General features: G+C 41.5%; 1 protein-coding gene across 2 annotated transcripts in view; it reads right to left on the bottom strand.

The window, feature by feature from the left end:
* Positions 1 to 48: 48 nt before the first annotated feature.
* p4ha1b (prolyl 4-hydroxylase, alpha polypeptide I b) overlaps positions 49 to 17,467 on the bottom strand; it is a 26,599-nt gene continuing 9,180 nt past the window's right edge. The window contains exons 10-15 of one of the 2 annotated variants that reach the window (XM_010793396.1): positions 3,562 to 3,661; positions 3,302 to 3,355; positions 3,152 to 3,217; positions 2,644 to 2,712; positions 1,641 to 1,737; positions 49 to 1,423 (exon numbers count right to left, since the gene is read on the bottom strand). In XM_010793396.1, the coding sequence (XP_010791698.1) occupies positions 1,353 to 1,423; positions 1,641 to 1,737; positions 2,644 to 2,712; positions 3,152 to 3,217; positions 3,302 to 3,355; positions 3,562 to 3,661 (457 nt within the window). In that variant the 3' untranslated portion in view covers positions 49 to 1,352. Of the gene's footprint in view, positions 1,424 to 1,640; positions 1,738 to 2,643; positions 2,713 to 3,029; positions 3,085 to 3,151; positions 3,218 to 3,301; positions 3,356 to 3,561; positions 3,662 to 17,467 lie in introns of those variants that run through there. The other variant, XR_800433.1, reaches the window with a different exon arrangement.

A 17,467-nucleotide genomic window follows, 5' to 3' on the forward strand; every position in this document is an offset into this window, starting at 1 on the left:
TCCCCCAAAATCCCCACCCATTCAAACAGCAGCAGGAAAGTTCATGTATTTAAATTCAATATTATACAGTCTTTATTGTAGAAAAAAAACAATGTCAGACTTTCCTATGAGACAAAAAAACAACACACAATTGGCTGAGACATATAAATAAAATGTTTCTTCCTTGGAAAACTCATATATTCTCAAACTGAAAACCAATGGACACTGTTAAAAATCTACCAGAATCATTCACTCCATAAAAAAACTGGATATGTGAACCCGTCATGGCACAATGCGGTGTATCCAGCCCACTTTTCTTTTTCCATAATATTGTTGCTCTTATTATTCAATGATTGGTTGTTGCTTACACAACACCGGGACAATCAGGATGATCAAATACAAAATTCATGCAGCATTGAGATTTACATTACTTTGTCTGTGTCCAGGTGTTAAGTTCACCAAATCTAAAAATATCTCTTGGTGTGACGATGTAAATGACTTACAAAAAATATCTAAAACTAGGCTCTGAGGCAGACCAACAAGGTATGTGATATGTCAACATAGATGCAGCCATACAATTTAAATCAGTTCTGATAAGTGACATGACTTACAGGAAATAAAGTGTTTCTTTCAACCTACAAAATTACCCTGAATTGTATTTATATATTTTTTGGAGTGACCATTTTGTTATGTACTGTGTGTCATATCATTTGTTCCGCAGAACACTACCTGTAATTTCGAAATTAAAGTTATTGGAGGAGGAGACTGCATTTAAAACTAGAAAAGAGAATATTTAAGTTAGACTATGGTATGCTTTTGCAATCCCTCTGAATAATACGCCTGTTTGAGAAAAATATAAAACTGTTTTAAAGATGGTGCATGTAGTTTTACAATAAATTACTTTATTCATTAACTCTGTAAATGAATAAAGTAATGAAATGAATCAGACAGGCCTGTTAAAAATGTGATCTGTACTTTTAAGGTTCAAACTGCCAGGGAAAGGCTGCTCCCTGCAGCCACTACTGAACGATAATCTCACCACAGAACTAGAGTTCATGCAGAGTGCAAATACAGACACATGGGAGTAAAAATGGCGCAAGTGTTTCTCCAAACCATCCAACAATCTGAAGTTATCTGTCACAGCGTTACTAATACTTTGCAAGGGTCTACTCTAGACATCAACCCAAACAATCTCTGGGCTCAGAGCACAACAGCTGGGGAAAAAAGGGAGTGCTTGTAGAGAGGGATTGAGACATTTGAACACCGTGTATCCATTCGCATCATCTGTGATCTGCAGCGGTGTTCTTTGTTCCTGGGCTGTTCACAAGGAAGGAGAGAAAGGGCCAGGGAGGTGAAGAGGTTTTCCTTTTTCATCAGTCAGTTTCATTTAGGGAACAAGGTCGCCGCCATTCCTGGCCTCGTTCATGGATCCATTTGTTTGATACTAAAGACAAAATAAAAAGATAATAACAATTGACATTATCTATTTTTCCTTATTCAGTCCTGAACAGGTCCAGTTCAGCTATAACACCATTCTCTAGCAGGTTACTCTAACCCCACTGGGTGCAGTCGATGGAAACAGTACAGTTGTTAACCTTTAAGATATATGTACTTGTTTCTTACTGATGGTTTTATAAGGTATTGGAAAAAGAGGAGCTTACCCCACTTGTTGCCCACCAGCACTGGACAGGCTGCATGTCGGGTGCTGTAGTCTCCCTCCCCACTGGGGAACAGATTATACCAGAACACTGCCGAGCCCTACACACAAACAACAGGTTAGCAGGGCTTCAAACCCTTCAGGGATAGCCTGGAAGTCAAAATGTAGCCTCAGGTTCCTGAAATCATTCCCACAGATTTTTGACAGGGGAAATTATTAACAGGGAGTAATTACAAATGTGTATGTGGACTAAACATTTTTATTCAATGACAGTAATGAAATTAACAAATAAACTATTTCATATAGTACACGATTTTGTTTTGCATGTAAAGGTAGCCCTTAGAAGACTGTGTCGTGTGTAATAGAAAAAGAATATAAAAGATGCTAACTAATTGGTACGTGTCCTTACTTGGAGGCAAAAACAACTTTCACACTATTTTGTGCAACTTTATTGTGTTATTAATTCATATATTAGTGGTGTACTATAATCAGGGGTGCACACAACTTTCTCAGTGAGGTACTCAGATGAGTACCTGGAGTCAGTGTTTGGTACTCCAACTTATGGCTCCCCTCAAAGTTCCCATGAAGCCCTCTGTATTGTGAAAGTCAGCGGGGGGGGGGGTAGTGGAGTGCAGAGCTTCGTGACCACAGAGCGTGTGAACGTGATCAGCTGTTTTAGTGCAGTGCTGCTGTACAGACCGACGTTAACAGCAGCCCTGTCTGTGCACACGGAAGCCGACTCTGTCGTCCGGTGATCTAACCGCCTTCTGGAAAAGCTTCACAAGTACGTCGGTACGCAAATGCGCTTTGTGACACAAGTGACGGTACGCATTTCAGATTGTTGCCGCGCATGCGTACCTGCGTACCACTTATGTGCACCCCTGACTATAATGCAAAACAAACAAAACACCTGGGGATTTGTTGGCTTTATAATATGACTAACTCAGATACAGCTACGGAGTCAGTTATATATTTGTGTAAAGTAGTAGTGGAACATTAGCGGTTACCTTTTTGGGCCAAACTGCTGCACCAACATCTGGGAATACTGTGGCTCCACCTGATGCTACATCACTCATCTACAACAGAGACCGAGAGAGGACTAGTTCAGTCTCTCAAATCAAACAATACAAACAGTAGTGGAAAATAGTTTGTGGAAGTGTTTGAAGAAAATACAATACAATGCAGTTTTCTCCCATTAATCATTTTTACAGTAAATGTAACATCATTCTCATTGAATCAGCATAGCAAGTCCTGTTTTAACTCAGATGTAACTTTTGTGACAGAAAAGATTAAGCTCACAATCAGAGGCTAGGGGTCGACCTAAATGTATAATACCAGGCTGTCACACTGAGCAAAACCAAAGAGGAAAAGTTATGTTGAGCTTCATTCTCACATGTCATTGGCAAGTATGAGACCGCTCCGTAGAGAAGATTCAAACACCAGTATTTCTGTCAAACATTTAAAACAGCTTAGTGGAAGTTCAATCTAAAGTTCAAAACCATTGAATGTACTCACATAGAAGAGCCATGTTGCTATGCGGTTGCCAGTTCCTAGCTCCTTAAAGGCATCTGGCTCATCTTTCTGTGGAGAAAGCCAACGTCACATGTAAACCTTACTGTACATCTATAGAAAATGTACTTGTGTTAATTACAAAGGTTTCCTTACCCTTCCAAAGTCAAAGTGTGGTTCGTATTGGCCTCCAACGCCATAGTTTGCAACCTAAAGAACAATCAAACATATGAATTAAGTCACACGGCTACAAATGAGGATTCTATTTAACTAAAACACAAACAGTATGGGAAGGTTGATATTAAAATGATATGTTACCTCTATATAAGAACTTTGTGGATTCAGTTAGGTTAAGGATAGAGGATAGAAATTCAAGAAAAAAAACTGTGCTCAATGTCCTTCAGCTAACTCTTTACCTGCAGCTCTTCTGCAGTGTCCATTTCCAGTCCGGTGAGATCTTCAATTCTCTGGTTGATCACGTCAATCATTGGATCTTCATAGCCAGTGAGCCAAGCGCTGGAATACAGAAGGGAAACAGAATGACTGAGAAAGCAGGCGGACGTGCTATACGGTATGTCAGTGAGGCACATATCTGTCCACTAGATGGTAGTGAAGGTTTCTTTTGAAATAGGCGGCGGCAAGATATGTCATGCTGAAAAGTTGCCATGAAAAGCTTGGAAAGAAAGTAAAGTTAGGCAATACATCACATGATAGAAAAAGGGAAATAGAGATTTGAAGAATATGAAATAGAGAAAGCTGGCCAGTTTCAGAATCTCCAATCAGCTCAGGGTACAGGGTGTTTTAAACTGTGTGAGCACTTGGGAATGTTCCTGGTACAGGGCTGCAGCTAAATATTATCATGGGTTTAACTTAACACAACCGGCCTTTCATACTCACTCCTGCACACCAGTCTAAGAGTAGACTCCGATATAATACGCTTTTGACCAACCTAATGAACTTTATTGTGAAATATGAAAAAATGACTCATCTATAGTTCTGCAGACCACATGATAACGTTCACACTGACATTTGTTCTGACGATAAATTAGAAGCCACAGTTTCTAATAAAAATCCTTTCACATTAAACATTATAAACAAATGAAAGATACAATTTATATGAAGTTACTGATGACGTGAGCAACAAAGACAGAATTGAAACATCTCAAATGTAGGGGATTTTTTCTGAAGACATTACAAAGCCTATGAGATTATTCCTACCGCTCTGTTTTATGGACGTGTTCCCGAGAATTACAGCACATCAACCGTAGGATATGTGTGTGTATGAGAAAAGCAGTGAGATGAGTCAGCTTTTTTATCAAAAGTCTGTGTTGTTAATAACTCATATTTTTGAAGGGATGCTGGACCAAATGTGAGCTCATACATTTTTGCCTGATGTTTTGCACAAGTTCATTGAGCGGTCAAAGTCTTCTGAGTTCTTTCGCCTATTTTTCTGTTCTCTGTATCACTTTAACAAACTGAACTGGAGATTAATCCTAGACGCATGCATCCATATAATGAAGCGAGGTGAACACTCGGAAACCTGTTGAATGATTCCTCACTGAATTTGGAAATGCATGCTGCCTAACATGTACACATACAAAAACCCAAAGGGACACCACACCCTTAAACCCACGTACACACGCACCGATGCTTTAATTATCAAGAACTGTAAAACCAAATAAATGTGGGTTTTTTACTGGCCTGGTATTTTTAAGGGTGGGTCCAACAGGCAATGTATCTATTCAAGTGGAACATTCATTTATACACAGGGCGGCACTTTTCCAACATATATAACAATCTTTCGTTGTACATTATGCAGCATACATTTATCTGTGTTTTTAAGCTTTTGCGTCCAGACTCAGGCTTAGAAGTGTTTAAATCTCTTTTGCTGATATGTTAGTTGCAGAAGCATAGTAAACCATAGCAGCTGAATTAAGCTCATACAGGAATGGTTACAGATGAATGACTGGAAAGAGCAATGGGGAATAGAGATTTCTAAATAACCGAGTTGGGGGAAAGAAAAACTATCTGTCACACAACTGTCCATGAAAATCCCCAAATGACTGAGTTAACTGGTAGGAACAACGAATATTCAACTACACCTAAAAACAACTGAGAATTGTTTATTTTTGTTTATATATTTTTAAGCTCAATGTTCTTGCAGACATCTGTTAAACAAAATGAAAACTTCCTCTAGTGTTTTTTAGGTGTAGCTTAACATTTTCTTCCATTTCAGAGATTAAGACAAAGAAAAGAACGGAGGATGATGAAGTATCTCCTCGAGCTCTCCTGGTCACCTGTTACCCCTTACCTCTTGGAGACTCTGTACTGGGCCGTGGTTAGTGTCCCGGTAAGGGGGCTATGCACCGTGGCTCGCCTTAACTACAGTAGTTCCAGCCGCACAAGGACATGGAGGTCGAGGTAACGCGGATAAATAAAGGAAAGAAAAGAGGATGATGGAATGTGACAAGAGAAGTAAAAGGAGGGAAGAGAGATAGAGAGAGACAGAAAAGAAAGGCAGATGTGGTCACTACTTGTTAATGTTATTCTTTAGAAGAGCCAAGAGAGTGATCCATGAGGCAATGTTCAAAACCAAATTCAATTGCAAAGTAAGAAAGTGTATCAGTAGGTTATCAATGAGTGGGGTTGCAAAATTCCGGGAATTTTCAAAGATGTACATTTTCCATGGGAATAAACGGGAATTTATGGGAATAAACTGGGAATTGAAGGTTGGCTCTTCATAGGGAACTTAAATATAGTTGGGGAAAGTATATTTTAGCATAATCTTGACTAAAACAAACAGATGCCATTCAAGTACAATTGAATATCCATGCCATAGCACACTGCTTACTGCATGGCTATTGAGACCACACCCCCTCCATTCCTCCATCACATGCACAGATGAGTAGTATTTAACTCAACATTCCTGTTTTCGTTCTTCAATTAAACAAATAATTGTTCAATCTAATAATTAAAAGTTGTTCTGTTCTACTTATAAAAAATAATAATAATAATCTGTTGAAATGTCATGTTTTTTGTTTAATTTTGCATCGAATATTTCCAAAATTCCCCAGCTTAACTTCCCATGGAAACTTTCCGCCCCTTTGCAACCCTAATATTAACGCATATTATTAGGGAAGCACAATTGATATACAGATTTCTAAGGATGGTAAAACATATTTTCTTTTCTTAGTGTTTCTGAATGTCGTTGGGATGCAAACATGTGTGTACCTGTTAATACATCATACAAACACAATAAAACCATAAGAAAAACTCTGCTCTGTGTCATTTTGATCGCCCTGTGATGGTTTCAGTTTACCAGTTTGTCATAAGCATGTCTATTAAACAAATGAGCCTGTGGAGCGGTGTGTCTGTATGAAAGTCATCCATCGTGCTGGAGGCATGGCGCTGCGCAGAGGAACACGAGCAGAGATGCTTCCCCATTAATCTACGCTGACTGGCTGGAAATTGCATCTTTGTAATGAGTATTAGGTGTGCATCTACATGAATTAAAGCTGAATGAGCTTCTGATTGATCACCTCCTCCCAAATGACGCTCCTTCCGTGATCATTATTGTTTAAAAGTGACTAAATCATATCGGGATGATTAAAAGTCTCCGCTCTGAGGGGAGAAAGATAAAGTAAAGACACACTGTCTGAGGAATTGTGCTTCTCCCCCCAAATTCTGTGTATATGGCTGTGGTGTATTCCTTTATGGAGGTTGTGGATGTGTGGTCAAACAGGACTTATATTTTCATCCATCACTTTAATCACCAAACACAACAGAAGTAGAGGAATTCAGCGAGACTTATAACATTTTACAGCCAACACTCACAAGGACATATGCAAACAGAGAGGTAAGTACATTTACTGTATATTGACAGAATCAACAGAATGCTACGTTTGAATGAGGTTTATTTGTTTATAACATGACTTATTTGATGTGACACATGAGCTTCAGTTTGGTTTTTATTTCCAGTGGGCTTTGTTTTCCAGTTCCTCCGCACTTAACAGCGTATGAACAACACGACAACTCAACAACCTCCACCGGTTACAAAGCCTTGACCTGCATCCACCCATCTGCACCGTGTGCACACATAACATCTCCCTACCTGCCGCTGATGCCACACATTACATGTCATTTGTTAGATGGTTTTATCCAAAGCGAGTTACATACTCAATACTGTGGAACATGAAAGACACGTTATATCTTTGTCAAATCACATATGAAGAAAGTCATATTTTGTGTAATTAGAAGTGTTTGTTGCATGACTTGCAGACATAATCAAATATCCGTTATGTGTCTCACAGCGGGGAAATGTTACAGCAAACATACGATTATTAAACTAACATATTACATGTTAGACGCTTTTTACTAGGGGTGCACCGAATGGGAAATTCTTGGCCGAAACCGATAACGAAAATAGGAAACAGTTGGCCGAAAACCGAAAGCCGAAAGGCCGAAAATGATTAATAGAAATATAGATATATAGACAGGGGTGCACATAACTTTCTCAGTGAGGTACTCAGATGAGTACCTGGAGTCAGTGTTTGCTACTCCAACTTCTGGCTCCACTCAAAGTTATTTGATGAAGCCCTCTGTATCGCGAACTTCAACGGCTGTTTTAGCGCAGTTCTCCAGTGAAGGGGGGGAGTCTCCCTCCGCAGCCGGTTGGTGTAGTTTTGGCACAATACCGTTGTACAGACCGACGTTAACAGCAGCCCTGTCTGTGCACACGGAGACCGACTCTGTCGTCCGGTGATCTAACCGCCCTCTGGAAAAGCTTCACAAGTACGTCGGTACGCAAATGCGCTTTGTGACACAAGTGACGGTACGCATTTCAGATTGTTGCCGCGCATGCGTACCTGCGTACCAGTTTTGTGCACCCCTGTATATAGAAATATATATAATGTATACATTTTTTACCAATGTTGTTCAGCTACCTGATTATGGAAAAAGACATGATTATGGCAAAACTTAACTTAAATAATAATCACTATTATGGGTCCATAAAACATTTATTCAGCACTTTTGAATGCATACAGTACATTAATTCCAAGTCAAGTGCATTTTCTTTTCTCTGTAGGATAACTACAACAAAGTGCATTCAGAACAAAGCCAAGGTGCTTTAAAACTGCATAAACATCTAGGCCAGTAGGCCTACAACAAAATAGTGTAAATAAAGACTGTAACAGCCAGGCCTTCAACAACAACAAATGCACCTATAAGTTTGGTAACCTAACTTGTTGTTGTGATGACGTAATCAAAACGCGGCGACAAGCACGGCGCGCGACCATGCTCGCGGCTGGCTCACAGCCAACATGTCTGCCGCTTGGAGATATTTCAAAATATCAGAGAAAGAGCCGCGGATTGCGATTTGTAAAACGTGTTCAGCTGACATTTCTCGAGGGGGTGTAACTGCAAAGACTTTCACCACTTCGGGATTACTCCACCACTTGAAATCAAAACACCCGGACAAATATGCAGAGTATGATCAACGTAACCCTGTTCTCTGACATTCGGTGATATTTTTTCGGTGCTAAGACCCTTTCGGCCGAAAGGGCCTTTTTAACAATTTTCGGCCGATAATTTTCGGTGGCCGAATATTCGGTGCATCCCTAGAAAATATCGCACTGTTTTTATATTCTGTTCAATAGCTTGAAGTTCCAATATTCCCAAATGCTTGTAATGGTAGGGAAAAGTCCGGTTATTTTAGAAATCGCATCCACATTTTTGCGCTTTTTACAATTGAGTAAAGTGTTGCAAACTGTGGAGAAATGGGTTTTATTAAAGGAAACAACTTCAGCATTGTGGAAGTGTTTTTTATGAGTTTGAGCTCCAAGAAGCTACATCACACAACATCAAGGCCACCTGCTGTATACTGTCATCTACACTGGCTTGTGTGAGGAAACCTGATGACACAAGCAGAAGAGAGCAGAAACTAAAACAGCGGTCAGAAGTTGGGTTCCCAATCACAGGCCAGGTCACAGGACACCCGAAGCTGAAGGCTTCCAGTTGAAGTCAGTTCAATGAAAGTATTGAACAGTCAGACTATTTAAACCTTTAGGTTGTACAGACTTTACCTGCTGCTGAACATTTAAAAAAAATGCTTTGTAAACACTGAGTCAATGTTAGTGTTATTTATTTATACTATTTGTAAAAAATTGTTTCTATTTTGAACAAAGGACATGTATGTACAACAATTAATTAAAAAGTAAAAAAACATATTACAAACCTATAACTTTCATTGTCCACCCCCAATATTTTGAAAGTGATCCACTAACAAAAATAGCTTCTTTATTTAGCCCCATATTTTACATAACGCCAGTTTCCAGTCTAAGCACTCAATACAATTGGTGACAGTGGTTTCAGAAAGCTGTTGCTGCTCACATTGAAAGCCTCTCTGGTTAGTGAAAAAAAGCAACACTAAGCCACTAATTGCAACGAAGTTGTCTGCACGTGGCAGGGGAGAAAACATACTTTGCTATCTGTACGAATTGTTGATTGTGATAAGTGTGTGGTTGGTATAGATACCATGAGCAAAACACCCTGTGGCAGTAGCTTTTGATTTATTAAAGTGGCTTTTACCTGCATTTTATTCCTGGCACGCTCTAAAAAGATTCCAAGAATCAGAACTGAAAAACAAAACAGAATTTGGTCAACATTGTTTAAGACACAGGAAAATAGGTCGTAGGTACAAAGTAGGGGTGTTGAAATTAATCGTTTCTAATAGGGGTGCAACAACTAATCGACTTAATCGATTAAAATCGATTACCAAATTAGTTGCCAACTAATTCAGTCGTCGATTCGTTGGTGACGTCATCACGTGTGTTTTGCGCGCCGTTAAGCTCCAATGTTATTGGTCTTTTTATCTGGAGACATTTAAAAAATACATGTCATGTATTATTGCTACAAAAACATTATATCGCAGTCTTAGTGTCGCCAACTCGTTTCTAACATGCAAAAAGACAAACAAATGCGTCTATGATGTATTTTCGATCAGACGAGATCTCTCTCCCACGTCTGTGTCGCCTTCGACCAGCCGACGAGCACCAACACACCACCTCCCAACGGACACCCATAGGTCCGCTCCCGCTACTTCTCGAGACCTTAATCTACCTCCTCCCGACTCGTGTTCTGGGTCTTGTGTCGTAAGTCTTAGTCAGTCCATACATGTGTTGATTGACTAAGACTTACTTATCTTACGGGTGATTGTCATCCTGAGTTAGAGAGTTCACTAGGATGTTTGCAGAGGTCAGGGGTTGTCTGGCCTTAACCGCAAGTTGTAAAAAAGACAACCGGTTAGTAATGCCAGGGATCTCTTTTCTAAGACCAACTTCGTAAACTTAAAGTTTCAGAACCTGGAATTAGCCCCCATAGTCAGGTAACGGTCCCAAGAACAGCATCTTTCGTCCACGTGTAGCAAGCAAGATCGCTGCAAATCGAATACTTTCGGAGGAATAAACGATGCGAGTCCACTATCGACCACGCATCGGCGTGTACCAATAACAACGCGATAACTGATATCTCCCGCAACGTCGCGTGTCTCCGATGATAAGCGTACTCTTGCAGGTGATACGAGATGGGACAATTTTTAGATGCACTAGAGCACGCACAGGTCGAGAGATCCAGGCGACGCTCGGCCAAGTGGTGCGCTCTCGACCTAAGCCAGTAGCTCGGATTGGCGACTGCGATGTGAAAAACAGGTACAGTGCCACTTTCCCATTTCTCACTCCTCCAAGCTGGAGCGAGTGAGTTACCGCGCAAAATCTCTACGCGACGACTTTTGTGCGACGCGCCCCTGGTAGTTGCGATGTTCTATTAGCTTATGCGTCCACGGATACATTCCCTCGGACGCACCCGATTATACTAATTCAAGATCAATGTCTATCGTTCGGTGTATTGCAAAGTGGTACATTCGATGTCTCAACATCCAGTCCCCTTCTAGTCAAACTGTCATACTTGATTATTGTTTCAGCGGCACGACCGAGCCGTCTTTTAGAGAGACCGAGGTATCGAATAACCTGGATCTCTCTTAGTGTACATGTACAATGTAAATATAAGTAAATTATACGGTAGGCGAGTGTAATGAAAACATATCATCATACTTATTCGGAATATAACAAGCAAAACAGAACAGATACCGACCCGACGTATTGTGGTTTGTAAAGGCGTTTAACCCTAGTTATCGTCATTATAGAACTAGGAATTAATTACATTCCTTTATGCATCGTGAAAATATTATATCCAATCGTCGACTGTGGATAAAAGGTTTATACCTAATCTAGCGATGGTAAATAAAGAAATCAACGTAAAGTAGATATTTCTTACAGTTTTATCACTTTTACAAGGGCTCTGACATAGCTCCTCACCGGTTTCCAATGCAGTGAGAAATCTACCTCAAAACAAAATGCGGGATACATGTAGCCGGACAACGGAATTACCCGAGACATATACACTGGTCCCACACTGGAGCAGCGTACGCTTCTGTATAAATACTAGAAGGCGTTTGTCTGCTCGACTGTCGCTTTGGATCTGTGGATGATTGTTGCGTGTTGTAGCCGTTTCGCGCTCGATTCTGACATTCTCAATTTGGTCCTTTACAAGTCGTTAAATAAAAATACAAGGAACGAAGAAAGAACGTCACTCCGACTGCTCGACTGCGAACGTGCAACCACGGTCATGTCCTATCAAGGAGTGTCCGTCCCGACTTGACAAAGAGGAAGGCAATTCGACTCGTGTCTTCGGGGTGAACTCAAACGTTACGAAGTGATTAACACGTAAAGGCGCGACCGCGAGACATCCCTGGTGTAAATTCGCGAGTGTGGTGTCGCCTTCTAGCGGACTCTGGGAGCTTGGTAGGACCGTCTACGGGGGGTTGTTAGGACTCACTTCCGCTCTGCCGCGGCTCGTTTCGAGGACTGTGTAAAGCCGATTCCTCTGGAATCGTAGCCCACTTAACGTCGACCTCTCTCAACTTCACGGGACGTGTGGCGGGTCGCTGGATGTAGTCGCGTAAAATTTGCTAAGGCCACAGAGGCGTTCTATGTTCGTTCAATAAAAGCCCCAAGTACCTTAAGTAGGCTCGCAAAGGAAACTCTCCCATGTGAGTGTAGCCTCGTCCGTTTTCTGGTATTCTGATAGTATGTTGTCATGTTTTGTCCACTCGCTGTGACTAACAATCAGTAGGATAAGATGCTCCTGTGGTGAAGACCGTATTAGTGTTCTTTTGTCAAAGGTGTGTGGCCAAAACATCTGGATGAGTCTAACTATATTTCTGTGTTTTCTTGTGTGTATCTATCAGTATGCTTAGATAGTCTTATAAATAAAATGCTCTCTACTGGACGTGCAACGGTCGAGAGGGAAAGACTATTTCATCTTTTTTTGTTGAGCGTTGGACGGCACTCTGTGCTCAGGCTTGGTGTCCAGACGCACACAGGGTGTTCACAGGGACGTGTGTGTGTTATCGTGATCGGGTTCTGGTAAATATCTCCTGATATACGGTCAAATGTGGTGCCCTCGCGTCACCAAAGCGTACTGCCGACTCGTAATCATACCTAGGATGTATCTCTTAACGGAGTAAAGAGACAACCCGGATAATCGCGAGTGCTGCATGTTTCACGGCTAGCGTCGAAAAACGCGATGTAGAATACGCGCTGTGAGTTTCTGCGAGAGATCCAGCGCGCACTAACTCTGGCGGATTGCTGGTAACACCTATGTGATGTACCTGAGTCATCTATCGAGCGATGTAAGGTGTGTCCGGAGCCCGTGACGACGGAGGCCAGAGTGACAGATCTCTCGAGCTTATTCTGCATCTGTCGCTGCGCCGCTAATACAAGGTTTCTATAGGAGACTTGTGGTAGTGACGGGGCTCAGACAGGGTAGTCGGTCAATTTGTGCTGTGACTCGTAGCTCAAGGGCGCGCTCACCACAGAGCCGCGGATACACGCACACATCTCGTGCCTCCTCAATGCCGTTAATCACGAACCTCCGTGTACTGTCCCCTCACCGACGGAAGTGAAGTATTTCCTTTGGCTAGTCCATTGAGTGTGTATATTGTTCGTGTTCGCTTCGCATAGTAAGTTTTGCGTATTTATTAGTTCGGACGCGTAATGATACCGCGCAAGATATCCGTTCTTGTACTTGGATACTTCTTTCAAACCTGTTTCTCACTGACATATTTTGCTCGTTCTGCGACCTAGCTTACACAAGTTCTTTCTCCGTTCACATATAACTCCCTCCTCTTTCACACTGTCTACTGTGTACTATCTACGACAATAGTCTGACTCTGGCAGCGTACGCCTGACACATGTGAACTCTTCCCCTAGGTATCGCTAGTGTCTCAGTCTGCTGACTGTTTGCTCGGACTCAGAGCGTCTTCGACGTCGACTAAGGCTCTTGTGGGAGGACAGGCGCGATTCTCTCTTCGCGCGAAGCTATAGTTCAGCGAGGTGACCGCTTGTGCCCTTTCTTTCTACCAGTTGTACATGAGGTGAGCGGAGCAAGGACTAGAAATGAGAACAGGAAGAGTGGTCGATTGTAGATTGGCTTGTCACCTAGTGCTACAAAGTTTGAAGGACAAGACTTCAGAAATGTGACCGAAGGACACACATCGTTTCTTATCTAAAGTTAGTTATTGGGCGACGACAAATGATTTCGTGACTTAGACCAGAATGGCGGGCGGTGTGGGTCTGACATGTGCTTTCTCACCGCTCTACGTAAAGAATCCTTAGCTGTTGCGTCTTGGCTTGGAGTTGTAAATCTTTGCTTGTTAGCCGCCTGTGCCATGTGTAAACACCTTACTAACAGACGGAAAACATTTTGACTTAAATAGTTATCTAACCCAGGTCTATTTAGTGCCGCGTTGTGTGGGTGTGTCCAGTTCAACTTTCTAGTGGAGAGGACGGGCTATAACATTTATTGTGCCACCGCACCCTGCACATGAAAAAGCCGCTGTTGGCACGAACCAAGTGTTAGCTAATACGACAGTGGCTAGAGCTCGTCACGTAAGATTCCGCAAGATATATTGACGTGTGACCGATGACAAAAAGTAGTACTTATGTTCGTCAGTCTATTTATACTTCCAGGAAAAAAATAATACCTTTTGCATGTTATATATTAACATTAATCCAGATGGGGAGGAGTATAAAATCCGCACTTGACACAAGGTAGGAAGTTTTTTTTGATTACGAAGCGTCCGGATCGACTGAAGATCGTTGAACCCGAGAAGACGGATTTTTTTTCCTGTTACTTCCAGGACTTGACAACCTTTGTAGTGTCATTGTACTGGAACTCAGACTTGTTCGGTCTGGGTTGTCCATGAACATGTTTTCGTATACAGTTCCTTATGTATGACGGTACACCACGTGTGAATGTCCAAGGACAGATGACGCAACATGCCGGTTAGAGTATTTCGGTTACTCTAAATTACTTCATCTCAATCCCACGCCGCTAATTAACTTTTATATTATCACGTGCTTATCTGCTAACCCCATAGCGTCGCTATAAACAAAAGTAAAAGTCAATAACTATGCCAATAAAGGTTCTCAATGAATTGTTGTTGTGGGATGTTCCATTATTTGTTGATTTTATTTTCTCATGTCTGTTTTATGTGGTAAAGTCACCAAAATTGAGACGTTACTTAGGACTCACTTGTTAGAAGTTGTCCTTAACACTAATACCGAAGGAGACAAATCATCCACCAATGTTGTTGCCATTGTGACAAAGAAGTTGTTGCATTCACGTGAGAGAGCGATATGAAAAGTCAGCTCAATCATACTCTTTTAGTGAAACAAAATCCATCGTGACGTCGACTAATTTAGTTTATTTGTCGACTTCTCCTTCATTTTGTATTGCTTGATTTTAGTTTTTTAGTTACTCCTTTTCAGTCACGGTTTGTTAATTTACATTGAAATCTGAACTCACGTTAGTTTCTGGAAATCGCTATTGACTTGTAGACAAGTTCCCTTCTTGTTATATTTATGGCAATAACTATTTTTTTTATATCGGTTGTCTTAGTTCGGTTCTGGTATTTATTCACGTTATGACGCTTAGGACTGTCTGTCGACCAAGAAATGATATGGCAATAGGTCCATAAATCCAACGAGCCGTAGTAACAACCTTTGCAGATAATGTTTAATTTAGTCGCCACTTTCTATCCGAACTTAAAACAGCATCAACAAGGTGGTGTCTCAAATGTACCTATGATCGGCGGGGAAGGTCGCCCAGGACAAAGCTTACTGCCTCATCTGTGTCGACTGTCGGCGACCTTTGAGGACATCACATGCCTAGACGTCGCTAAAACCCCTTTTTTAGATTAACCGCTAAAGACTGTTTCTTAAAGCAAACGCTAAACGCTATAAACAAACAATCGCTGGGTTGCTTCAATAACATGTTTACGCCGGGTATAGGTAGGCCGATCCTTCCAGCGTAGTGACACGAGCGGCAGAGCCATCGTGCGGGCGACGTCGGACTCGATGGCTCACTTTCTCGATTTGACATGGTACTTTGACCCAGGCAACCCAACGAAATTTCCAGTTCGAATTCAAATTCTAAGTGGGACACTTATCTTTCGTACACCCTGTAATGATTGACTGAGTCTACAAACAGAGTGGTTTGGTAGATCCTTTTCGAGGGTAGACCTTCGGTACAAACCTTTCCCGCGTGAAAGTCTCTTATGAACCGTACCACTTAAGCCTAGTAGACCAGTAGTGGAGGATAGTACCCGGTGAAGACTCTAATTGTTCTCCGACGATGTTACACCTCGTGTCGTGAAGGCTAACACACCTACTGACTGCGTGTGTTTTTCTTTTGTAAACTTTTTTAGCGTCGCGGAAACGTTAAACTATTAGCCGGTGTTAGAAGTTTTAGCGCTCGAAGCTAAATTTGTAGCTAATTAACAAGCGGGATGGGACCACATTTGATAGTGCTATCTTATACTATAGACCGCACTTTCCGTATAGCCACCTCTGGATTATAGCCAGAGCTTGCTAAATATATAGCGGTATGCTCGGGAGCGTGGTGGGGACTCTTAATCAGTAGTAGTATAGGAGTAGTTAGTCTCTAATTGTAAAAAAATTCACATATTCAAAAACAAAAGAAAAATCTAGTTCGTGATAAATTCATAACATCATTAAACTGTCTCACGCTATCATAACAACTTATCAGGCACTTTCCGGTCTCTGAAACTTTTTTTGGGGGGACAACGGCCTGGGGACAGCAGCAGTGAAAGGTGGACAGTGAGAAATATAACAGTCCTCACACCCGTATAGTTAAGCGGAACAATATTACATAACTATAGTATAATAAGTTATGTTTTCTTTTATTTCTTCCATAACCAGTCCGGCGCGGTCTTTGAGCTTTCTCCGTTGCAGTTGAGCTGCGCTACTAGTTAATACAAGGCAGTGACGCGTAACCTACGTCTTATCAAGCGTAACGTTACGGAGAATTACTGAATTAAAACTATTAGTTATTAGATAGCTATATAACTTTGTAAAGACTGTGGAGATGTACGCGATGTGTATAAACCTTTCCGGTAGGTTGCTCAGTAGAGGTACGGACGTGTTAAAAGAGTTTGCGAGAACTACACCATCGGTAGTCTTGCAAGATCGCTCAGAAACTGCTCACCTCTGACCAACACAAGCTCCGTAGCACTTTATTATGTTACTTCACGTATGTTGTGGTCTACTCGTCGAGGTCATATAGGATTTGTTGTATCCTCGCTCTCTCTTCGTGATTTGGTGTCGAACACTGTATTCTCTATAATAGATTAACATGCACAGAGGATATTATATTCTAAGATCTTATTTATTGATAAGGGTGCTAGTGTATATACTCTCGCTCTGTCAAAAGCAGTTCGCTCTATTGAGCGCAATTGTATATTGATTACACTACATAGATACAATATTATAGATATATAGTGTCGACTTTTGACTCTCGCTCTCGTGACTTCTTAGTAAATACGGATACATAGAAAGCAGTGTGCGGTACATTACTGAAAATTCAAACTTGAAGCTGTCAAGTACTAGAATCATGCACCTTTTGCAATGAGCACCGACCCGGAATGTCTCATGACTCTTTCTGTCAGCTTGCGCGCCACGTAAGGAGGCAGACTTCACCACGGTGAATAAACGATTTACAAATCTGTCTTAACGACACAATGGCGGGAACTGTACGATTTGAGAATAAGCGTTGAAAACCGCTGTAACTCGTAAAAGGGTTTAACTCTGCCCCATCTTCAAATTGGTGTGAGCCTCGCGCGAAGAGAGGCTGTAGAGGCGTCACACAACGACGTACACGTCGACGCACGACACATTCTGACGG

The sequence above is a fragment of the Notothenia coriiceps genome, unplaced genomic scaffold (assembly GCF_000735185.1).
Source record: "Notothenia coriiceps isolate Sejong01 unplaced genomic scaffold, NC01 NC01_scaffold00001922, whole genome shotgun sequence".
NCBI classification, from domain to species: Eukaryota; Metazoa; Chordata; class Actinopteri; order Perciformes; family Nototheniidae; genus Notothenia; species Notothenia coriiceps.